Below are 25,171 nucleotides of genomic sequence, written 5' to 3' on the forward strand. Positions count from 1 at the left end.
CCAAACCTTTCCCCAAATACAGGCACTACAGAGGCATCAAGAAAGGTGACTAAAAAGTTATGTGACCTTGAAAGTGACCTCTCTGGGCCTCAGTTTTTCTCATCTATAAAATGGGAATGATTGTAAGCAGATAGCCTAGTGTTGGGCTCTGTCTGCCTGGCTTTATTTTTGTCCTCCTAGGCCAGAAAAGCTAAAAGTTCCAGTGGAGATATTTTCCCCCTCCCTCATTCTGAACAACCTCCTGACACACAGTAATAATAATAGCAGTTACATAGCTTTTATTGTGTGCCAGGCACTGGGCTAAGCACTTCACAGATATTATCTCATCTGATCCTTGCAACAATCCTGGGAGGCAGGTGTCATTATCATCTCTATTTTATAGATGAGGAAACTGAGGCAGTTAAGTGACTTACCGAAGATCTCACAACTGGTGTCTGGATTTGAACTGAGGTCTTCCTGACTCCAGACCCGGTGCTGTCCACTGCACCACTAGCTGCCTATAGACCGTAACAAGGAAACATCTGATCCCTACTCACTCCAATGTTCAGGACAGTGAATCCCCATCTGTCCTTGCACTGTAGGTGCCCAGGGGTGGGGAATCAGGCTTGGCTGCTTTCCTTATGGCACCAGCTTGAAACTAACTGCCCAAGCCCCAGCCCACCCTAACCCCCTGGGGATAATGTTGATGTTAAACTCCCTCAGGCTTGGAGATACAGGCCACAGGAGGTAGGGAAGCTGGTGGGAGAGGGAAGAAGAAACCCCTCTCTGGCTGAGCCTAGCCTCCGAGGAAGCCCCTAATCCATCATACTCAAGGTCTGGGAAAGAAAGAGATCTGTATCTGGGAAGGGGTAGGGTTTCCTAAGGACACGTCACCGACCCCCTTCCAAGGATGGGCAGTTCAGTTCTCTGGCTCCACTGCCCATTCAGTCAGCCACTGCTGGCACCTGGCCCGCTGCTCCTCCGATTCTCCAGCCCTGGCCTCCTGTGTGACCACATCCTGGCCCACCTTGGGCAGAGGGGAAGTTTCTCCGGGGGTTGGCTCCACTGAGGCCTTCAGGGCCTGGATGACTTCTTCCAGGGGGTGGACCGATTGTTGGGGCTGCCAGCTAGCATCCAGAGTGGGCACGAAAGGGTCGGGCGTGCTCACCTCGATGAGCTCCCCACAGGTAGGGATGCGGAGATAGAAGGCGTGCAGCATCATACGGAAGGGGCGGCTATCCTTCTTGAAGCTGTAGGTGAAGTCGCCCACAATGGGATGTCCGCTGCTGCTACAGTGTACTCGCAGCTGATGGGTCCGGCCTTCAGGAGAACACAATGTCAAGAACGAATGTGAACCCAGGCTTAGCCCTCCCATCCGGGACCCAGGCACAGAAGCATCTAGGGAAAGCCTCAGCTGCCCTTTCTGAAATCATCCTCCAAAAGATACCTCTCGCTGTCTTAGGGTCATAGGATTTTGATCTGGAAGGGGACTTTCGAGAGGATCTAGTCCCATCCCCTTACTTTACAGAAAAGCAAACAGAGGCCCAGTCAGGGGAAGTGACTTGCCTGAAGTCACTAAGGCCTATGATTTTTCCCAAAATCTCCTTCAGATTTCACTGAGACTTCTCGTTTTAATCTGTGGGCTTTGGCAGATGAGGGCCATCGTCTCTCCTCATCCCTTTACTGAGATGGCAACCTGTCTTCCCATATTGGAGAAGCCTTGTAGTCTGAATCATAGAATCATAGATTTCAAGCTGGAAAAGATGTTTGGGTCCCATCGAGTCCAGGCCCCTTCATTTTACAGATGAGCAAACAAACTAAGGCCCAAAGAGACTGAGGGATTTTTGCCCAGGGTCACACAGCTAGCAAATTCCCAAAGCAGGACTGAAACCCAATAGTTCACCCTGTAGTTCTATCCATCACACCACTTACTGGCCTCTAAATGAAAGATCACATTTCTATAGCACTAGACAGTTAAAGAAGTCTTCTGACAACAACCTTGGGAGGCAGGGAGTCAAAGTATCACTGTTTACTTTTACAGGTGAAGTCTGGGCTTAGAAGAGTAGGGCAGACACCTGGTGGTAGTGAAGCCAGATCTGGGGCAAGTCCAGGGCTTTTCCCAAGGCATCTCACAGCTCAAGTTTTCTGGGGTTTGGCGCAGGGGGGAGGGGGGTACTTGAGACTCCTCTTCCCCAAGCAATCATTCACAGACCAAAAGAATTCTTCCCTCTCTTTTCTCTTCTCTCACTCCTTCTGCCCATATCTTCCAGGCTGCCTCCTATCCCTCTGCAGACCAAACTTTCTGATCATATACCCCACAAGCAAAAAAAATCAAGCATATATCCCCAATATGTCTGTTTCTTCATAAATGATACACATGCACTATTATGTTAATGATAATGTACATTGTAAAACTTATGCCACAAAATGGACATTTTATTTTATTTTTTTAAATTATATTTTATTTTTTTTTCCCCTTTTGGAGGGCAATTGGGGTTAAGTAACTTGCCCAAGGTTACACAGCTAGTTTGTGTGTGTGTGTGGGTGTGTGGGTGTGTATGGGTGTTAAGTGTCTGAGGCCGGAATCGAACTTGGGTCCTCCTGACTTCGGGGCTGGCGCTTTTACTCGCTGCACCACCTAGCCACCCCTAAAAAAAATGGACATTTTAAAAGGATGCAATAAAGATGAAATAATATTTGATCCTAGAATCAATAGGAAACCATCGGAATTTACTTAGTAGGGGAGTAATAGGACCAGACAATGCTTTTAGGAGTGTCATTTTTCAATTTGGTGGCTGAACGGAGAAGGGTTTGGAAAGGGAAGGGACTTGAGACAGGAAGACCAATTAGGAAGCTATGGATATAGTCCAAGGGAAAAGGGATAGGTGCCAAGAGACAGAAAAGGCAAAATCCGTCAGGTAACTGGCTTTCTAGGATGACCCCAATGTTGTGAACCTAAGTGACTGCAAGGATTGTGGTAGCCTTAACTGAAAGAGGGGAGGGACTTTGGGGAAGGCTAATGTAAGGGGGATAAGGCTCTCACTGCTCAGAAACCATAGCCACAATGTCAGCTGGAGTGAGAAGGGGACTGGGTGTGGTAATGCTGTGGGGGAGAGCTGCTCTAGGTACCTGGGTCATGATTAGGTCATAAGCCCACCCCATCTCCCCACCCCCAGAGACCCAATGTAGCCACAGGAGGCCACGATGGGAAGGGTAGAAGTGAGGGGCTGAACAAGAGAGATAAGTGGGGAGGTAGCTATACAGGAATCAAGCATACTGATTATTGAATGAGGGTAAAATGCAATGAATTTTTCTATTCTCTGATCGGCTAATCTCATACCCCACTAGGGTTCTATACACTTTCCACTTTGGACACCACTACTCTAGAGAAAACCCAGGACTAAAATGTGGCTGCCTCAGGTACTACCAGCTATGGGCCAAAAGAACTCAACTCCCTCACCCCACTCTTTGGGGTTAAGCAGACTGGGCTACTGAAAGACGTATGAGTCAAGGGACTCCTCAGTTTGGATCCTTCCTTTAACAGGACTAGCTTTTGTAAGCATGGACAAGCCACTCGGAGCCTCAGACTCCTCATCTGTGAAATGGGTATAAATAATGAAGATAATAAACTACCCTCACAGGACTGCTGTAGGGATCAAATGAAAGTAATGGATGAAAAGCATTTCATCAACCTTAAAAAGTGCTATAAGGGTAAGTACTTCAGCAGCGTAAAACAGAATTAAAATTTTGGGGACCCCCTCATATAAACATCAATTAATAACAATAATATGAGTCAAAAAATCTGGGTTTCTTTCCTACCCTGCCACATACTGGGCAAGTCACTTTCCCACCCTGGGTACCTCACTCACAATACTAATCTAATCTGCAATATATCTAATTCAAGACTCAATAGGATGATAAAGAACGCTACTAATCACATCCTGGCAGAGAGGTGAGGGGTTCAAGTAGAGAAGGAAATCTATTTTGGGATATAACCAATAAGGGATTTCTTTTGCTTGACTATGCTTATTTCTAACATGGGGCTTTTTTTTCTTTGTTTTGCTTCTTTTTTTCCCCAATGGGGGAAGGAGGTGGAAGAGAAAATAAAATTTTCATATTAAAAAAAATTAAATTAAAAAATAAATAAAAATGGGAAGGTTAGACTAGATGATCTCTAAGGGCCCTTTAAGCTATGAATACCAAACTCTGAAGTTATCAAGTCTCACTGAGCTTCGATTTTCCTATCTAAAAAACAGGCATACTATAATACCTATTATGGCATGAGGGACGAATGAGAGGATGTTTGTGACAGTACTTTAAAAACCATGCAGGGTTATGCAGATATTAAAGCTTCCTGAATGGGGAGAATGCCTGGTTCACCATCCAGGCTTGGGGTGGCCCAACACACAAATCCCATTCATTCAGAAGCACCACCTGCCTCACCTGAGACCCCGCCCCTGACCCTGGCCAGGTGAGCTGAAGAGATGGCTACCTTACCTGTGAGGGGCTGGAGAAGGACTTTGGAGACTGGATCACCATCATACAACCCACGCTCCAGGACTGTCAGTTCCGTCAGGCATGGTTTGGCATTCTCACAGCCTGGGGGTGGGAATAGGAGAAGAGAGATTGTGGGATGCTGCCCTCCCCCTGAAGTAAATCCTGGCTAGAAGAACTGCCATCTACAGGAAAACCTTCCTGGGTTTGCCCCCATGTCCTTCTCTCCACAGGCCCAGGTAAATCCCTGGGAAGTCCCTTTCCTTTCAGCAGCAACATTTCTTTAGACAACACATCTATCTGTTGTACCCCTTAGACCATGGGTTCCCTGAGAGTTTATCCTTGCCTAAGAAGGACAAAGCTGTTCCTGGTTGTTCAATATTGGCCTTATGATAAAGTACAACCCTAAAGTGAAATTCATTCATTCAGAATGAAAACCTGCCCTATCAGACCCTGGTCCTGCCCTCTAGAAGTTTACCTTCCAAAGCTATGCAACAAAAGCAATGTTGTTGTACATCCTTTGTTCTAGAAGAAGACCAATGACATCAGGAGAGTGATGTCTTAACTTACAAGTGCTTTAGGATTTAAGTGAGACAGGGCTGTCCAAAATCATCAACCTCACTCTCTCCTCCACAGTAATCAGAGTCCAGTGGCAAAACACAGGTCAGGACTACTGGTGATGGCCAAGGATGCAGTGGGAGATGTCGACCTTTTTAAGCCAAGGTCTTTCCCAGGTCTCACTTTGTCTGAGGGAACACCCATTTAGTAGTCAAGGCTGGGTAAGAACCAAGGTAAAAGATGACCTAGTTCGCCTTCACAAGAGAATCAATCAGGAAGGGGAAGACTTTCTCAGAGTTTCTCTTAACCAGAGAGTTAAGACCACACCAGGGAAGCTGGGCAAAAGGAGGCTGAGCAGGTCCAGGCTCCCTACCTTCTGTCCCTTCAATGCACATCATGTGGGTCAAGCCTTCTGTCGTATTCTTTCCAATGGCATGGTCGATGGTCATCCTGCTTTCTTGCACGTGGCCTCGAACCTTTGGAATATAAAGAAATCATGCCGCTACAAGAATGTTTCAAGACAATTAAACAAATAACAGCTTAGTATCTGCCATATATAAGGAGACTCGAAAAACCAAAAACCAAAACAGAAGCTGCCCACTTGGAGTCAGGAGACCTGGGTTCTAATTCTGGACTAGATACTTATTTTTTTTTAATTTTTTTTTTTTTTGCTTTTTGGAGGGGAGAGGGCAGGGCAATTGGGGTTAAGTGATTTGCCCAAGGTCACATGGCTAGTAAGTGTTAAGTGTCTGAGGTCAGATTTGAACTCAGGTCCTCCTGACTCCAGGGCCAGTATTCTATTCACTGTGCCACCTAGCCGCCCCTGGACTAGATACTTATTGTGTGACCTTGAGGAAGTCACCTGACTTCTCTAAACATGAGTTTGCTCATCTGTAAAGTAGAGATAATAGTTATACTAACCAACTTACAGGGCTGGTGAGAGGAAACTTTTTAAAACCCAAAAGCACCATAGAAACGTGTATCATTATCCTCATCACCATTACAGGCCCAGCTTAAGCCTCACCTCCCCTACAGGGCCCTCCCTGACCCCTCTAGCCCACACCAGTCTCTCCAAACTCCTACAGCAATTAATTATGGCCACACAAACCAATGCCTGATAACAAACTGTCTCTCGGGTGTGCTCTATTTCGAATCAGACACTTGCCAAGCACTTAGTACAGAGCCTAGCACACAGTAGGTGCTTTCCTTCCCACACTCCCTCCACCTCCTAGCACCCTCTGTTTCACGATATTTTTGCCTCATCCCACGATGCCTGGTTAATACCACACAGTAGGTGGAGCAGGCTTGATGAACGAATAATTGACCCCCCAAAATAAACAGGGAATGTGTCCCTCCCTGGGTAACCTCCAGAGCAGGACTCTGGCTCTCTCCTTCCCTCATGCCTGAGTACCTACTATGTGTAAAGCATTGTGCTAGGTGCTGGGGGAATAGTGGGGTTAGGGGAAGAAGAGAGGCAGGAACAAGGACAAAGAAAACTGGTGCCTTCCCCAAAGGAGCTCAGAGAGGGGCCATCTGCAAATTATTTGATTTGAAATAGAGCACACCACAAGAGAGAGTCTGTGGTCAGGTGTTAAATTGTGTGGCAATGATTAATTGCTGTAGGAGCTTGGAGGGACTGGTGTGGGATAGAGCGGTCAGGGAAGGTCCCTTAGAGGAAGTAAGGCTTAAGCTGGGCCAAAATGACAATAATGAAGATGCTTGATCTGCAGTGTCCATGTAGACAAATATAAGTAACGTATGATCAGTACCTAAGAGAGGTACTATGTTTTATCAACTCAGATGAGGGGGAAAAATCACTTCCTGATGGGGGTGGGGGGTGGGAATCAGGAAAAACTTCATGGAAAAAGCAGGACAGGTAGGCGGTCAACCAGCAAAGGGAATGGAAGGAGAAGCATTCCAGCTGTAGGGTATCAGAGGCAGGAAAGTAGAGGCTAATAAATTATTTATTTTGGCTGGAATGTGGACTCTGTGAAGGGGGTAATGCAAGAAAGGAAGGAGGGCACCAGTCTGTGGAGGGCCTTGGATACCAGGCTAATGTATTATGGACTGGGAGCCATGTGAAGGCATGGATGAGGAATCATGTAAAGACATGGGTGGGGAACCAAGGAAAGCTGTGGGTGGAGAGCCACATAAAGGCATGGGGGGGCTACATGAAGGCATGGGGGGACCACGGGAAGGTGTGGGAAGGGCACATGAAGGCATGGGTGGGGCACCACTTGAAGGCATGGGGGCAGGCCATTTAAAAGCTTTTGAGCAAAGAAGTAAAGTGATTAGTTTAGGGATTTCCCCTCAAACATCCCAAATTCTCTTTCAGGATAACCTATCAAATCTCTGTTAGCCTGGGGATTGGCTAAAGCTATTTTTTTAAGGGAATCACTAGTAGTTAATGGCCATCAGGGGCACCACAAGCTATGCCAACCCCTCCTCCCATGCATCTCTCACTCTCCCTCCCAAAAAACCCTCAAAACCTAACAAGATCTAACCACGCTTCCATAGCCCCCAGCTGGGGTTACATACCAGGGCAAGGTAGGCTTTGGTGACCTGACGCTCCTTGAAGCATTTGTAGGCCCTGCCAGCTGCTGCCTTGTTCAAAGCCACACAGAGCGCCCCACTGGTGGAGAAATCCAGCTGGTGACAGAACCTGGGGGCAGACACAAGACCCACAGACATCACTTTCCTCTGGGGGAAGACAGAGAGCAAGGCTGGGCAGGGGCTCCTGCTCCTGCGGGCGGTGTACAGCAGGGGGCAGTGTGGTGCAACAGAGCAGGCGGTGGACAGCAGGGGGCAGTGTGGTGCAACAGAAATGACCACACTGAGCAGCGTAGGAGACCCATGCATGCATGTCCCTACCTCCCAGCTCTGCTGGTAAACTTCACTTTGTGGGGAGACCTAAGCAAATGACACCTTTTTTCCTGAACCACAGATCTGGGCTGGAAGAGACCTCAGAGGTCATCCCAAACCCTTTATTTTAAAGACGAGGAAAGTGAGGCCTTGTCCAAGGTCATGCCGGTACTAAGTGGTGGGGCAGGGACTGAAACTCAAATCCTCTGACTCCAAAATCCAGAACTTTTCCCACTGCATCTGAGTTCTCTGGGCCTCGGTTTCCCCCCCTGTAAAAATGTGAGCCACCTCCTTCACAGGCTGTTTGTTGGGAATCTCAGCTGAGATGAGGCATGCAAAAGAGATAGACAAACCATAAAATGATGCATTAAACTGTGAGTTGCTATGATTTTATTAGTGTAGAAACCTACAAATATTAAGTTGGAAGGAACTTTGTAGAAGAATTTCCTCTTTATGGAAGGAAACAGGTCCAGGAAAAGAGGTTAAGCGAAGTACCCAGGGCCACTGGGCCACATATTTGCCATACAGCAAATCAGTGATGACTAGAGAACCCAGATTTCCTGCCTCCCAACCCAAGGATCCTGCCTTTATCTGCACCTCCATTCCTGATGCTCAGGGAATCCCAGGCCCCACACCTGAAGCCGTAGTAGGTGTCAGGATCTGCCAGCTCTGGGAACCGGTGTTTCAGCTGACTCTGCAGGGTCAGGGTCTCGTACCACATCTTGCTGTCAATGCGGAGGTCCCAATGCTTGTTGACCACAATGAAGTCTGAGCTCTGGTAGAGAATGGAGAGGTTTTCTATGTGCCCTGGCTCCATGGTGGGTTCGAAGCCTGTCAAACAATAAGATAAGGACCTAGTTCTTCCAAAACCCTTTGGTTACCTTCCTTCTACCAAAAGAGGTAATCCCGAGCTGACCCTGTCAATCATCAAGCATTTATTAAGCACCTACTATATACCAGACCCTATGATGCTAAGTTTCCAGAAGCAGAGACAGTGGGAGAAGTCCCAGGCTAACTAACATGAAATTGTAAAATGGCTTAGATGGGGTTGAAGGGTACAACCAATGACCTAGAAAGAGGCTTTTTCTCACACAAGACTCACTGATCCTGAAGGAGTTAAAACTTGTGAAATCAGAATAATTCTCAAACGTTCAATTACACAGTGGTAGCTGTAAAGGAGTGCTGGGCACCAGGCCAGCTCCTGCCTTTTGGCATCTCCAGTCACTAACCTTCCCTAAGGATAGCAAGTGTATCCCCAGAAGCACCCCCCTCATTTTAGATGAATCCAGGAGAGCATCTGAAAGGGCTGCTTCTCTTTAATTTGATATACCCTGAGAGTCACGAGTACACTTGTCTTAAGACCCCACCTTACTCCTGGCTCCACAACCATCAGACCACAAAAAGAACCTTAGATTCAGAGTCAGAAAACCAAGGCGTTCAAAGCCATTCTCTGCCATTCACTAGCAGGGCATATCTCAAAGGGTTGTTTTGGGATAAGCAATTTGTAAGCCTTCAAGTGATGAGAGTTATGATTATAGACTGTAACCTCCCTGAAGGCAGACATTCAATTGTGTCCCTCTAGTTCCCACCATAGGATCCTACACACAGCAGGTGCCCAATAATGCTGCTTAAGTTGCAGAAACCAATGACCAAGAGAAACCTAAATCTGTAGGAAAGCTTCCAGGAGAGGGACCTACCCAGGAAGAACCTACTTTAAGTAAATTTGATTTAAACAAATTTCTAAACTTACAAAAAAAATACAGCTCAATTCCTTACAACCAAAAGAAATCTCTATAGGGTTTCCAGTAGAATTCCTTAAGATGGGGGCGGCTAGGCGGTGCAGTGAATAGAGCACCCACCCTGGAGTCAGGAGGAACTGAGTTCAAATCTGACCTCAGACACTTAACACTTACTAAGTGACCTTGGGCAAGTCACTGAGCCCCAATTGCTCTGCCTTCCCCCCTCCAAAATAAAAGCAAAAAAAAAAAAAGAATTCCTTAAGATGGCTTGCTCACCCAGGAGTATTAAAAATAGAACTTCAGTTAAATAAATTCATCTCACATCCACTTTCTGGGAAATGTGTCTATCTTAAAAAACAAATACATCTGATTTCAATGGTATAGAACCCTCTCCACAAACTTGTATCACAACCTTTCTATAAGCTAGAAGTAGCTAGGTGATTTGTCAATGACCACAGAGCTAAAAGGTATTAGAGGATTTGAATCCAGGTTTCCTTGACCCCACATTAACATTCCATCCACTGTGCGATTTTCTTCTCTGTTAGAACAAGGTGATGATGATGACAATAATAACAGCTCATTTTTCCAGGGGATAGAGCACTGGGCTTAGAATCAGAAATACTCATCTTTATGAGTTCAAATCCAGCCTCAGACACTTACTAGCTGTGTGACCCTGGGTAAGTCACTTAATCCTGTATGCTTCAGTTCCTCATCTATAAAATGAGCTGGAGAAGGAAATGGCAAATCACTCCAGTATCTTTGCCAAGAGAACCCCAAACAGGGTCTTGAAGACACAACTGAACACTTTTCCACAGTGATTTATAATTTAGAAGATGCTTTTCTCACATCACCCCTATGAGGCAAGTATGACCCTTTCATTGTACACAGAAGGAAAACAGGTTTGGGTAGGATAAATAATTTGTCCAGGGTTAGATGGACAGAATTTGAATCCAGGCCTTCGGAAAACAAGCCAAGGACTTCTACTACATGGCTATTTCTGTACTACATTATAAAGTCAAACTGAAATGACTTGGGAACTGTCTGCAGCACTGGTGCAGAGAATTAAGAGTGAGCCTTCATAGGCCTATTTAAGTCCTTATGTGTCTTTCATTTCCCAAGAATGATCTTAGCCTCAGAACAGCTCAGTCACATAGGGTAGGTATATCAATTTGTAGATAGAGAAACTAAGGCCCAGGAAGGCCATGGAACTCACCCCAAATCACCCAGGGGGTCAGCAGCAGAGATGGAAATAGAGTCCAAGCACTGGGCCTTGGAGTCCCATGGGCTGTTCAGTAAATCACGCTCCTTCCGTGGCTCCTCTCACTTTGGGGCTACTGGAAGGGATAAGGAGGCTGGAAGAGATTTCAGGCAGCATCTCTGACTGTGGAAACACAAGAAGACAGTGCTGTCAGAACTCTGGGGGAGAAGCCCAGTATACTGGCTGAAAGCTACATCTAACAGGTCACTGAATGCTGAGTTAATCAGGAACCTTAGTGATCGCAGAGGAGGAAATGGTAGCACCACTGCTTTCTAGACAGGGTGTGGTAATCAGCTGCTCTATGGTGCCATTCACCATCGCCGTGATTCCCCCATCAATCAACAAGCTTCTATGAAGCCTTTACGATGTGCCAGGCACTGGGCTCAGCTCTGAGGATGAAAAGTAGCAAAGACAGTCCCTGCCCTCAAGGAGCTTATGCTCTAATGCAAGAGATAATATATATGGTTTAGAAGGTGCAAGGTAATCTAGAATAGATGGAAGTACCTTAGAGGGGATGGTACTAATATTGGGGCACAGGAGGGGAAGCAGGGAGGGAACAACCAGGAAAAGCTTCCTGAAGAAGGTGGCACTTAGCTGAGTCTCAAAGGATGCTAGAGATTCTGAAGTCAGAGGCTGGGGAGGGAGGGCATTCCAGGGTGGGGAGCAGCTACGGTAAAGGCAGAGAGGTGGGAGGGAGAGTGTATAGGGATGAAAGAAAGGTGCTTGAACAAAAGCAAATAGGCCGGGATGTATGGATCTCAGAGTACTCAGAAAGGTATAGAATGTAAGAAGACTGGAAAGGTTTGATTCTAGATATGATTCAAAACTCCCTTTCCTGGACACCACTTCCCTAAATGTACAGTCTCTCCCATTAGAATGTAAATTCCTTGGGGGCAGGGACTGTCTTTTTATTCTACTTGTATTTGTATTTCCAGAGTGCTGTGTGCACAGTGCTGGCACACAGTAGGTCCTTCATAAATGCTTGTTGACTTGTAGACTTTTCCCAACCTATAAAACAGGAATTATGCTCCATACCTTCCTAAATACTGCAAGAGAGTGAGCTGAGAGGTACTAAGGACAGAGAGGAATAGAGAGAGACAAGAGTGGGGTAGGGGACTAGGCTTGTTTTTGGTCTCAGGAAGGTAACCTGCCAGGAACAATGGCCTAGAAGTCAGGAGACCTGTTCCCAACTGGGCCATTAAATTTCTGTGTGACTTTGTGCAAGTAACTTAATCTTGGAAAAATGAAGAGTTGACAGGATTTTCTATCCCTTTGACAGGATCAGATTTAGAACTGGATAGATCTCAGTGGTCACCTAGTCTAAACCCCTTCATTTTACAGATAAGTAAACTGAGGTACACAGTTGTAAATGGCAGAACAAAGATTCAAAACCAGGTCCCATGTCCCCATAATAAGTTGTCACCACCAATCATTGACATAAATTTATATAGTTGTAATCCTACCTACTTTTCCTTCCAGACCTCCCCACCTCCATCTCCCTTGTTCTCACTTCCCTTAAACTCTCTTCCCAGAAATCAAAGAAAAAGACATTTGAAGAATGAAAAACAAAGGGTAAGAATGTAATAACATTAGCTAGATTTGTAGACTGCCTGGAAGAAAAGACAAATGGCTTCCCACAATCTACTTAATGGAATAAATGAAGACCTTAATTGAAGCTGAGGGGAAATGAGGACCCTAATGGAAGCTGGGAGGAGTCAGGGCTGCTGGGCCAAAACCTCTTGGGATTTTCAGGAACCTGGCCAAGTCTCTAAGCAATTCAACTCAAGTTTGTGGAATAAGGCACTTAACTGGAGACAGAGCTCAGCACCATGCTAGGAGATAGGAGGGACGGAAAATGATATCCTCATGGAGGTTATGTACAGTCTAAAAAGCAGATGAGGCACAAATACAGATAACTCAGCAGCAACATACCATGGTAAGTACATCTGGAAGATGCCGTGTGAAGGGGAGAGCTGGGACCAGTCAAAGGGATAAATGTTTCATGGAGGATGTAGAAATCTAGTCCAACTGTGTTTTGCAGGGAAGAAAGGATGCTATGGATCTGGAATAGTCATGGAAAGCATCCTGGGAGAGGTGGGGTTTGAACAGAGCCTGCTCAGGAGATGAAAAGTACACCTCTCCACCTTTTTTCAAAATACAGTGGAAAAAGCATTTACCTGGGAATCAAGAGGCCTTACCTGTGAAACTTAGCACCTATGTCACTTCGTGCAAATTACTTAACTTTTCTAAGCATCTATATCCTTATTTGTACAATAAAAGGGTTAGATAAAATGACTTTTAAGATTACTCCTAGCTCAAAAATCTATGATATTACGATGACTGTCCCATCCATACCTAGTACCAATGGCCATCCACATTCTCTCCAATGAACACTCTAGTGGTCCACAAATTTTGTGAGAGAGGGTGAGATTAGGGCTCAGCCAAGAGGCCAGCAGGTTTAGGGAAACCAGAATTCTTTCTCCCAGGAAGGTAGAAGGCTAAAACAAGGTTTTTAACTTTGCGGCCTCATTAACACCTTTCTGAATGAACTCAGGACATAGATTCATAGAATGTCAGAGAGGAAGGAACCAGGAGACCACGTAGTCCAATCTCCTCACTTTATAAATTAGGAAACTGATCTACAGGGTGGAAGAGATTTGCCCAAGGTCACTGAACTAGTTAATCCCGGAGTCGGGACTCGGCGAGGAGGTATTTCGAACATACCCTCCAGTTCCCCGGGGGTCGGCAGGACTAAAACCCTCCGACCCGCTTCCCATCAAGGGTCATACAAAATCATACAGATTCCGTTTGCACCACCAAGGGTGACGACCTGAACGGCCTGGGTACAGCTGCCCTCGGAGGGCACAGAACCCACCCTCAAGCCACGGAGCAAAGGGCCGCCAAGAGCGGCACGGCCCCCGCGGCCAAGGCCCAAATCCTATCTCCCCCTCCCAAATAAATGTGCATTTGAAATGCACCCCCTCCAATCCGGGCAGCCAAGCAGTCCTGCAAACCCGGGATGGGAGAGGGGAGAGAGCTAAAGAACAGACTGCACAGAGGGATTGCTTCCTCCCACACAGCTAGAGCCGCACTTTCCAAGGCTGCACGCAAACGTCCCAAAGTCGTACAGGAAGAGGCAGCTTTCCCCGACCCGCTAGAAGCCCCCTACCCCAGCCTCCCCTCCCGCTCTGGCCCTTTCACTCACTAGGCGAGTTACCTCCCACTCACGCCAGCTCAGCCGTTCCGCAGTCAAGAAAGCGTGCAGCACTCAGCTCCCAAGGCCACCAGAGCTGGGGATACTGTACCCTCCCGTGGCTGCGTTGGCTCTTCCACCCCGCCTCCAGTGGCTAGATTGAAGGCCGCGTCGGCCAATGGGAGAGGATGCAACGCCCCCAGCAAAGCCCGGAACGCTGGTTGGCTGGAGCCGGATGGAATGTTCCCGGAATTCGCGGAGGGGAGCGGTGCGCGCGCACTGCGTGGCTCCGTAAGCGCGGGTCTTTCGGAACCGGGGCTCGGCTCTTGGGCAGCGCTAGGTGTTTGGGCAACAGTCCGGCGCCCCGGGGGTTCGTGTAGCCCCTGCAGCTTCCTAAGCCGAGTCCGCTGCACGTTTGGAGCCACGATGGAGGACTACGAGCAGGAGCTGTACGGAGTCGAAGATGAGTTCGAAGACCACTTCGCATCCGAGCTGGAAGTCCTAGCGGAGCTGGAAGGTGAGTGAGAGGGGGAGCCTGCGGGGGCTGCGGCCGGGGGGCCAGGGCGGGCTGGGGAGACTGGCCAGTGAGCGCCCCGCTGCGCTGCAGGATCCTGCAGGAAATGCAGGACCGGGAGCCGTGCCGAGTGAGGGGGGCAGAGGCTTTTGGGGTCCTCGGCTCTGGCGCTGCGCTTCGGCCGGGGGGCCAGGGGCGGGCCGGGGAGACTGGCCAGTGAGCGCTCCGCTGCGCTGCAGGACCGGGAGCCGTGCCGAGTGAGGGGGGCAGAGGCTTTTGGGGTCCTCGGCTCTGGCGCTGCGCTGCGGCCGGGGGGCCAGGGGCGGGCCGGGGAGACTGGCCAGTGAGCGCCCCGCTGCGCTGCAGGACCGGGAGCCGTGCCGAGTAAGGGGGGCAGAGGCTTTTGCGGCCGCGGTCTTGGGACCCGCTTCTGGCCCCTGGGAGCGCTGGGCATGCCTGGCAGGTGTGGCAGCTGTCAGATGGCCTGCGATCGCAGCCTCTCCTACCTACTGCCGGCTGCGTGTCCCTGGGTGAGTCACCGAACCGCTCTCGGCCTCAGTTTCCATCTGTAACATGGGGATCATAACAGCACCTACTTCACAAGGTGGTTGTGAGTGTAACGGTGTAAGCCTCAAAGCACTATACAAATGTGAGTTGTTGTTATTTGGTGCAGGGACCCTGGTTTTCATACTGTCTGTAGGATGTGTAGAAAGCGCAGGAGCCAAGGGCCTCTCAGTTCCTCTCCCCTTCTGAAGTCCTTCCCCACCTTGTGACACGCTCACTTTCCGTGGTGGTGCGGTGCAAGTAACTGGCTGGCCCCCACTGCCCTGTGTAACCCAACTTCAGTTTCCTCATCTGTCAAATAGGGATGATAATGCCTCCCCCTCGGGGCATTATGTGAGGAAAGCACTTTGCATACTGAAAAATAAAGAAAGAAAAGTGCTGGGCTTACTCCTGGATCCCAGCTCTGATACCTGAACCCAGGTAAAGCAGGTCCCATCTCTGTGGCCCGTTTTCCTCATCTGAAAACTAATCAGTGATAATTCTTGTACTTCCTGTCTCGCAGCTCTATGGCACATTTTATATAGAGGATCTTAGATGTACAGTATAAAGGACTTTAGAGGTCATTGAGTCCAGTCTCATCATTTTACAGATGAGGAGACTCAGACACAAAGATTTAGGTGACTTGCCTAGGGTCACACAGAAACACTGTGAACTAAACCATAAAAACACTTTAGAAATAGAAGCTGTCACTGTTATCATAACTTATACTGGTTAATATAGAAGCCCCCCTCGTAGAATTACAGGTTTAGAATTAAAAGAGACCAAAGTTGGATGCTGGCTTGTCCAATCTTTTCATTTTACTGGAGGGAAAAGAGTTTGTAAAGCTAAATGTTTTAGAAGTAACAATAATAATAGTTGCTAACATTTACATAGCACCTACTATGGGTCAGGTGCTGGGCTGAACACTTTGCAAATATCATTTCATTTGATCCTCACAATTTATCTCATCATTAGATTATAACTTCGTTGAGAGTAAGAATTGTCTTTCTTTTTCTTTTTGGTATCCCCAGCTCTTAACGCAGTGCTTGATACATTAATGTTTAGCAGTGTTTGACTTCCTGATCCTGTGGACCGTAATGTCCAGGGGGTTTTCTTGGCAAGGATACTAGAGTGGTTTGCCATCTCCTTCTCCAGTGGATTAAAACAGAGATTCAGTGACTTGTCCAGGGTCACACAACTAACTAGTGCTTGAGGCTGACTCCAGGCCACCTACCTGCCTCACCAGGCATGTGGTAGTCACTTACTAAATGTTTATTGTCCATTGACTATTTAATCCTCACAACTCTGTGAGATGGATGTTATTATGATCCCCATTTTGTAGTTGAGAAAACTGAGACTGACATAATTAAATGACTTGCCCAACGTCACACAATTGATAAGTGTCTAAAGACAAATTTGAACTTAGGTCTTCTTCACTCCAGACCCAGGGTTGTAATCGCTGTTCCACTTAACAGCCTCCATAGATGAGGAAAATGCGACCCATGTAGGTTAAGTGGTCACACAGGTGGTGAATGAAAGAGGCAGGATTTGAATCCATGTCCTTTGACTCTAAAGTCACTATACTGCTGTGAGTTTTGTCCCTTGTGCCTAGAAATGCCTCCCTCACTTCTAACCTATGACAGCGTTGGTTTTTTCTCCAGGAGATCGCTCTTTCCCTCCATCCAGAGCCTCACAGCCCCAGAAGAACAAGCTGACGTTTGAAGAAGCTATCACTTCTGGGGATATCATTCCCACCTCCATTGGCATCCAACGACAGCAGAATGGTGTCTCCCCCCACAAAAACCCCAGGGTGGTCGGGGACAGCAGCTCCAAGAAACGGGGCCTGAATGTTGACCTCAAGGAGGAGAAAGATTCTGAGTTTTTATTCTCAGAGGACCTCACTGTCAGTAAGTTGGCCCAGTCACACTGCTGCTAGAGAAGGGATGAGAGCCTGTTAAATCACATGAACAGGCCCACCAAACCAAAGGATATAATCGACCTACCTTGAAACCTATAACAAGTGATAGCAGAGGTCTCAGAGTCAGCTAGATTAACTCACCACATAAAGCATAACATCCCTGATAAGTAGCCATCGGCCCCCATTCAAACCTCTCCAGGAGCTATAAACTCTAAGGCAATCTATTCCACTTTTGTATGGAGGAAGAGTTGGCAAACTGTAGGGCCAAATATGCCAAGAATTTTTATACAGTCCATAAGCTAAGAATGGTTTTTATATTTTTAAATACAAATAGAACTTTTATTTTAAAAAATGTAAAAACCATGATGGGCCATTCTAGTTGGTTGTTGACCCCTGATATAGACAGCTGTAATCATAGGTAGGTAGGTAGCCTGATGGATAGAGTGCTGGGACTGAAGTTAGGAAGACCTGAATTCAATTCTGGCCTCAGACACTTGCTAGCTGTGTGACCCTGGGCAAGTCACTTAACCTGCTTGCCTCGGTTTCCTCACCTGTAAAAAGAAATGGCAAGCCACTCCAATATCTTTGCCAGGAAAACCCCAAGATTGGACACAGCTGAAAATGACTAAACAACAGCAACAATCATTTTTTTTTTTTAAAGCAATCGGGGTGAAGTAACTTGCTCAAGGTTACATGGCCAGGTGTTTCTGGGTGGATGCTAAGTGTCTGAGCCCAGGATTCGATCTCCAGGTCATCCCGACACTGGAGCCAGTGCTCTCACTCGCTCTGCTACCTGGCCGCCCCAACAGCAACAATCATTAAAAAAAATTTTCTTGTACTGCATCAAAATCTTCTTCCTCCTAACTACAGCCCATTACTTCTAGTTCTGCCCCATTCCTGCCCACAGGAAAAAAAAAATTCCAATCAGCATATTTTTTATCTCATTTGATATCACTTATTTTAATATCACCTACATTTCCCATTATCTCTCTTGTTCTCCTCCTCCCAGAGAATCATCCGTAATAATTATAGCGTTCATATAATAATTGAAGATTTACAAAGTGCTTTTCACATACTTCATGTTATCCTTAAAAAAATCCAGAGAGTTAGGTGCTATTATTATTCCCATTTTATAGATGAAGAAACAGAGAACCAGAGGTTAAGTGATTTGCACGCAGATTTGAACTCAGTATTTCCAGGTCCAGGAATAAAAATGAAGCAAAATAAGCAGTTCAGCCAAGCTAACCAACAGATCAGAAAAAGTCTGATGTGATATGCTGCATTCTATACCCTCTGTCCCCAACCTTGACCTTCTTATCTTTCTTCTCTGGGGCCAAGCTCCAGCAAGCTTTTATTACAAATATCTTTCTGGGAGTACAAAGACAAAATGGTGTTTTATCCTTGCCAAGTCTACACTTCCCCAGTTCCTTCAGCTAATCCGTAGCATGGTTTAGAAACCAACCTCATGACCCTCCGAACACCCTTGTCTATATCCTTCCTAAAACGTGGCAAGGAGACTGATACAATCATAATTATAAAACAGAGTATATGTCAAGTACCAGATATTACCTGGGACTATCACCCTGGCCTTCTGAACTCTAAATATCTATGATGAACTAGGCCTTCTAAGGTCTCATTAGCTTTTTTTGATTTTCACATTTTAGGACAAATCACAAACTGCCTCTGATTTACACCTGAAACAGTGGTGTCAAACTCAAAAAGAAACAATAGATTGGCTACATAGTGTCTTAGAAAACCACATAGCGTCATTATCTATGTTCTGTTGTATTTTTATTTATTTCATTAAATATTTCCCAGTTACGTTTAATCTAATTCCACTTGCACTGGGAGGATTGACTTCAAGAGCTTAGTGCTCTGAGAGGTGGTTTCATTTTTGGAAATAGGTTCCATAAGAGTTCAAGTCTCCTCCCAGGTAACAGAGACGAAGTTTATTTAGGGTAGCTGAGGGTGTTTGGGTGTGATATCCCTAAGCTTTGAAGGGTGACATTTTCAGTGAATGAGTTTAGGAAGCTCTTGGATCCTGGTTCCACCCCTTTCTCCAAGGCATTATAGGAGACTGGAAATTAGGGGGCAGCCCTAGAGAAATTAAGGGACCTGATACCATATCTGGCTTTTGATTACTTATGCTTGGTGTCCCGACAGCTCCTAAGTCCAAGAGGCAGAAGCTGGAGGTAGTCAAGAAGCTGACCTTTGGACTGGAGGAAGAGCCAATCTATCCTGACTCCCCTCCCAGAGATATCACTCCACCCCTTTCACCTGAGGATCTCCAAGAGGCATGGAGCAACAGGTAGGTGTGAATATAGCCAGGTGGCTACCCTGCAAAAACAGGTATTTATTAAGCACCTGCTCTATACTGGGGACTGTGCCAAGTGCTGGGGATGTTGGCTGGTTAGTGGTTGGTTTTTATCTTTCATTCTCAAAAAGAACCAAAATGACATTGCTATTTTGGAGTCAAGGTACAGCGTTTCCGACTGTGGTTCCTCAGACCATTACAAACTTGAAGGCGCACAGGTCAGGCACAAATAGTCCATTTGGAAGAGGAGATGTCTCCAAATTTGCACATCTCACCTTTCTTTTGAGCTACTTCAGTTCTTTGCTCATAGAGCATAGCTCTAGCGGTGCGAAAAGAAGCAAAAAACAATCCCTGTCCTTACGCAGCTTACAGTCTAATGAAGAATACAAGAGACAAGCAAATATATACAAAACAGGCTATATATAGGATAAAATGGGAAATAATGAACCAAGTTCATTATTAATCAAGTAAATCAAAATTAATCAAGGTATCAAGTAAAGCATAAGAATTAAGAGGGTTGGTATGATGGAGAGAGCACGAGACTGACAGTCAGAAGCTCTGAATTACAGCCTTTTTTGTGCCTGAGTTTCCTCTTCTGTAAAGTGGAGATAATGATATTCGTCCTATTCATAGACAAATCAGAGGGGATGATGAGTGTGAAAAGTAGCATCATTGTACAGTGGTAACGACTGGGATCTGAGAGTCAAAAGATCCAAGTTCAGGTCACTGCACCAGCACTTAGCTGTGTGACTCTGGGCATATCATCATCTGAAACCATTTCCTTATTTTAAAAATGGGAACAGTAATGCTTGCCCTCCCGAACTCATGATATTCTTGGGACAGAAGCTCTTTGTAAATCTTAAAGTGTTGTCTAAGTGAATTATTGATAGCATTAAGTACATTATTAATAAATATGTCATTCTCATTTCTTAGACGAGGAAAGTAGAGCCCAGAGTGGAAAAGTGACTTGCCTAGTCACACAGCAGACTAGTAACAGAACTTAGGTTGGAATCCTATGAAATTCCTGGATTGGGACTGATGTGGGAGTGGAAGATTTTGTCTCTGGAGCCTCAGACTTGCTCATCAGTATTTGTGCTTGTTCCCTGTGGATGCTATAGAGATTTAGACAAGCTCCTGGACCAAGGGCCCCTGGACATCAGTGACATGGGTCTCCTGCAGATGACGCCACCTGTTTGCAGGGACAAGAAACTAGTTCTGAAACGCCCCCCAGTCCTGGAGGAATACGTCAATGTGACGTCCACTGATGGCACCAGGGTTTTCATGGTGGTAAAAGATGACCCCTTGGGCGTAGGAGTGAAGGTAGGAGGAACTGGAGGACTGGCTGAGCCTTCGGTGTTCTACATTATACCCCATGTGATGTAGACCCTGCCTTCCAGGAGCTTACAATCTAACATGGGGGGAAAGACAAGTGCCTAGATAACTGTGGCGCAAGGGGGAACGGGATGAATGTGCAAAGAGTGTGGGAAAATGAGGAGTGAGATGATGCTAACCATAGCTAAATTTATGTAATGATTTAAGATTAGCAAACCGCTTTACATATAGTATCTCCCCAGTCCTCACAACAGCCCTGCTAGGTAGGGAGTACAGAAGGAGAAAACTGAGCCTTATAAAGGCAGTGATTTGTCTACGCTTACACAGCTAATAAGCGTCAGGTGGGATTTGAATCCAGGTCCTTCTGACTCCAAATTCAGAGTTCTTCGTTTTGTATCGTGTTGTTTCTCTTCCATCTGCAATGGCACTGAGGAGGTGGATGTCGGGGGTGCCAGAATTGAAGGGAATGACTGGGAAAACAGACGGGAGGAAAGGACGAGCAGGCTATTCTAGGCCGTGGCATGAGCAAAGACTCGGAGATGGGAGATGGCAGGATAAAAACAGGAGATGGAAAGTAACCCATTTCACCTGTGATGTAGGATATATGAAATTGAGTAGGATGAACTAAGGCTAGAAAGGCAAATTGGAAGATGATGATGATGATGATGATGATGATGATGAAGAAGAACGTACATCTACATAGCACTTTAAAGTTTATAAAGCGTTCTCCTCACAACAGCTCTATTAGATGGATCGTGGGAAGCCTTGGACTCCAGGATCAGGACCATCTAATTCGTTCAAAAGACAGTGAGAACCGTTGAAGGTTTTCTGGTAGAGGAGTGCTATGATGGTGCCTGTTAGAAAGTAGTTCTAGTGGTAGGTTGGAAAGGATAATGCGAAGTGAGCAGAACCAGGAGAACATTGTACACGGTAACGTCAGTATTGTACAATGATCAACTGGGAAGGACTTAACTGTTCTCAGCAACACAGTGATCCAAGACAATTCCAAAGGACTCGTAATGAAAAGTGCCATCCACCTCCAGAGAAAGAACTGGTGGAATCTGAATGCAGATTGAAACACACTTTTTAAACTTTATTGTTCTTAGGAGTTTTGGTCTGCATTTTCTTTTGCAACATGGCTAATATGAAAATGTTTTGCATGCCTGCACCTGTACAATGTATACCAAATTGTTTACCTTCTCAAAGATATGGGAAGGAAGGGATAGAAGAAGAGAATATGGAACTCAATAAGACATGAATGTTAAGAATTTTTTTGTTTACGTGTAAATTGAGAAAAATATTAAATTGAAATGAAAAAAGGGAGTAATAGATAGCAGTACCAATACAGAGATTATTACAATTGATGTAAAAGAAATAAGGTCTTCAACTAGACTTTTAGTAGCACACAGGAGTTTAATGTGAATGAGAAGAAATAGAATTCAGCATCTGATTAAAAGTGACTGAATGAGATAGAGGCTGAGAGGCAAGGGACAAATCAGCAAGGATGCTGGACTTTCAGGCATTGGTGGCTGGGAAGATACTTGTGTTTCCAACAGGAAGAGAAATTAGGGAGAGAGCCAAGTTTTGGGGGGGTAAGATATAGGAGCCAAGATATTTTTAGTCATTAGTCTATTGGCTCTATGTCGTGGGCTGAGCCTGATTCGGGCCAGTACTTTAGGTCCAATATTGGAATGAGATAAGATGCTTCTAAATCATCTAGCAGTCCAAAAAAGGAGATTTACTTAGTCATAGCATAAGAAGGAGATTCATCAAGGATATAAGTCTGAAGCTGGGTATTCACAGCACACCCAACATACACCTCCATATTGAAAGAGTCTGGCTAGGACGTTAGAACATCAGACAAGCATGAAGGACTCCCACTCCATCTCGGCAGTCTTTTTTATGTCCTTAAGTGACCAGGAAGCTCCCTCAACACTAGGTCTCTTGAGTCTTAACCTTCTGGTCCAGTCGAGTCTAGGAGACCATTTCCTTGGATTTTAGAAAAAGAATTAGCTTCAACCTACATAGCAAGGCGAGAGTGGGTAGAAACCCTGGCCGATTACATCCCATTTTAAGTTGTAGAATTATCCTAAAACTTTAAAGACAAAGAAACCTTAGAAATTAATGGAGTCCTGGATTTAAAATCAGGGAATCTGGATTCCAATACTAGCTCTGTTATTGATTTAATTTTAAAATTCTAATTTTTGACAGTTTCTAGCTTTTTTGTTATGGGTGAGCCACAACCTCCCAGAGCCTCTCTTTGCTTATCTGTATAATGGGGTTAATCACACTTGTGTACATAATGCTCTACAGAAAGTGCCTTGCCAAAAAAATGCTACTTTAATGTAGGTCACTAATACTACAACCTTTACCTGTGTTGTCTGGGGCAGATCCATTTCAGTGTCCTCTTCTACAAAATGGGGAGTGTGTGTGGAGAGGGGATGACTAGATGGACATTGAGGTCCCTTCTAGCTCTGGACCTGTGATCTCTTCCACATCCCTTCATTATTCAGAAGAGGAAAGCAAAACTAAAAAACCTTAACAACCAATCAAAGTTCTCTCTCTGCTAATCCATGGACAGTGTAGAATAATGGGAATGTATTAACTTGTAATCGGAAGACCTGTTTAGTGCTGTTGGTACAGTATATAGAACCCTGGGCCTGGAGTCAGGAAGACTCATCTTCCTGAGTTCAAATCCAGCCTCAGACACTTACAAGCTTGTGTGACCCTTGGCAAGTCACTTAACCCTGTTTACCTCAGTTTCCTCATCTGTAAAATGAGCCGGAGAAGGAAATGGCAAACTATTCCAGTATTGTTGCCCAGAAAACCCCAAATGGGGTCACAAAGAGTCAGATACAGCTGAAGTCAACTGAACATCAACAGGAATTCACTGCTAACTCATTTTGTGACCCTGGGCAAATTATTTCTTACCTTTCTGGGCCTCTGTTTCCTCAGCTGTGAAATGGAGATAATTTGCATTTACCTACTTCACAAAGTTATTGTGAAAAAAAAGTCTGTAAACCACAAAACACTAGAGGAATATGAACTGTTATTCAGTAATTCAGTTCATTTGATACTTAAGGCTTTCTGTGTGCCCAGCGCTGTGCTGGCTGTACCATTCAAGGATGCCTCCCCTTATAGAATGGTCAGGTTTTTCTGAAAAGTTGTATATAAATTGAAACCTAATTTAAATTAACCAGGATAGCAAATGATTTAGAGCAACATTCTTGTTTTATGAAAGGAGGGATTCTTGTGTAAAATTAAGTACTTTCTTCACACCAATTTATCTTCTTAGTAAGTCTGGATTTTTGCCTAACTGTATGGCCTAATTAATTCCAGGATAAGAAAAGGATTTGAGCTATCCCCTGGAAGCTATTCAAATAGGATTTGACCTGTGTTCTCATTAGTCCTAGAAACTGCCCGTGTTCCAGTTTTTACCCATCACTGTGGCCTCCGAAATTCCACTATTAAGAGCCTCACTCTTTTGACCCTGTTAAAATACAAAGGGTGAAAAGCATTCATCATTAAACTGTCGTTCTCATTCCCATCCATATGTATATGGATTTGTCATTCATTCCTTCTTTACATGACCTGGGTGTGATAAGGGAAGGTGGGTATGGGGGCAGTCTGTAGAAAGAAAGACGGGGGAGGCCTGCGTTTGACCCTGGGAAGGGATCTTATAAAAGTGCTACGTCTACATATCTTGTCTCCCCCAGCTCTCCCATTGTGATGCATCCTGGCGTGGACATGGGCAACTCCATTTGCTGGGCATGCCCTTTTCTTACCTGAAGGAGCAAGTTGCCGATGAGGTAAGGCTTTCGTGAGGTAAGTCCACCTGCTTGGGGACTCCTGGTGGGAGGAGGGAGAAGGATTGATGAAGCCAAACACTACACTTACAGTCCCAAGACTTGAGTTTGCACTCCATTTCTGACATAAGCAAGTCAGTCTCTCCAAGCCTAAGTTTTCTCATTTATAAAATGGGCATGATACTACTTTTTTCCCCATTAAGTCATTAATACTTAAAAGAGCTCTTCTTAAATCACTGAACTGGGATGAAAAGAGAACCTTGTCAATGCTATAGAAATGGAAATTTGCTTATTATTTTGGTATAGACGTGCCTCTCTCGCTCTCCTTCCATGGGCTTCAGAAGTATGAGAAGGAGAGGTTTTTTTGGTCTAAGATCACACCCATGGAATCAGAGAAAAGATCAGAGTCCAAGTTTCCTAATTCCCAGCCAGATCCACTCTCCATAAAATAGTCCATGTTCAAGGCAACTTTGAAAAATATAGCTTGAAATCTCAAGTTTGAATTTTTTGTTAAATCTGCAAGATGCGTTTATTCTTGTGGGTCATGAAGATTAATGTGATTCTGATTTGGTGTAGCAGAAAGACTGCTGGATATATCATCCAAGGAGCTGGGTTCGAATCCTTACTCCACCACCTGATTGTTTCATCTCTGTGGACCCCT

The 25,171-nt window shown here is 45.5% G+C and overlaps 2 protein-coding genes across 7 annotated transcripts in view; one reads left to right on the top strand and one right to left on the bottom strand.

Annotated features, from left to right (window-relative positions):
* Nucleotides 1–255: 255 nt before the first annotated feature.
* Nucleotides 256–14,252, bottom strand: RPUSD1 (RNA pseudouridine synthase domain containing 1). Of its 6 annotated transcripts, none has more exons than XM_069108516.1 (7): nucleotides 14,108–14,252; nucleotides 10,846–11,013; nucleotides 8,529–8,668; nucleotides 7,570–7,693; nucleotides 5,405–5,507; nucleotides 4,477–4,578; nucleotides 256–1,299 (listed from the first exon to the last, which is right to left on the bottom strand). In XM_069108516.1, the coding sequence occupies exons 3-7, from the start codon at nucleotides 8,612–8,614 to the stop codon at nucleotides 899–901; spliced, it is 816 nt and encodes a 271-aa protein (XP_068964617.1). In that variant the 5' UTR covers nucleotides 8,615–8,668; nucleotides 10,846–11,013; nucleotides 14,108–14,252; the 3' UTR covers nucleotides 256–898. The 6 variants fall into 6 exon arrangements, with proteins under 6 accessions (XP_068964617.1, XP_068964579.1, XP_068964598.1 ...); XM_069108478.1 differs by having other exon boundaries at nucleotides 8,529–8,724; XM_069108497.1 differs by having other exon boundaries at nucleotides 8,529–8,724; nucleotides 14,119–14,237.
* Nucleotides 14,253–14,302: 50 nt separating this feature from the next.
* Nucleotides 14,303–25,171, top strand: part of CHTF18 (chromosome transmission fidelity factor 18) — a 56,182-nt gene continuing 45,313 nt past the window's right edge. The window contains exons 1-5 of the mRNA XM_069108464.1: nucleotides 14,303–14,600; nucleotides 16,802–17,047; nucleotides 19,222–19,366; nucleotides 20,491–20,692; nucleotides 24,421–24,513. Of these exons, the coding sequence (XP_068964565.1) occupies nucleotides 14,324–14,600; nucleotides 16,802–17,047; nucleotides 19,222–19,366; nucleotides 20,491–20,692; nucleotides 24,421–24,513 (963 nt within the window). The 5' untranslated portion in view covers nucleotides 14,303–14,323. The remainder of the gene's footprint in view (nucleotides 14,601–16,801; nucleotides 17,048–19,221; nucleotides 19,367–20,490; nucleotides 20,693–24,420; nucleotides 24,514–25,171) is intronic.

The sequence above is a fragment of the Petaurus breviceps genome, unplaced genomic scaffold, assembly GCF_028583685.1.
Source record: "Petaurus breviceps papuanus isolate PSGF00001 unplaced genomic scaffold, PetGlider_PUasm1.0 138, whole genome shotgun sequence".
NCBI classification, from domain to species: Eukaryota; Metazoa; Chordata; class Mammalia; order Diprotodontia; family Petauridae; genus Petaurus; species Petaurus breviceps.

Bases quoted from the DNA above. Each gene is read 5' to 3' on its own strand.
- RPUSD1 (XM_069108478.1), bottom strand. From the start codon at position 8,710: ATGGAGCCAGGGCACATAGAAAACCTCTCCATTCTCTACCAGAGCTCA. The intron at 7,694-8,528 runs GTGTGGGGCCTG...GTCTGCCCCCAG, and splicing joins GACACCTACTACGGCTTCAG to GTTCTGTCACCAGCTGGATT. The intron at 5,508-7,569 runs GTATGTAACCCC...TATATTCCAAAG, and splicing joins CCAAAGCCTACCTTGCCCTG to GTTCGAGGCCACGTGCAAGA.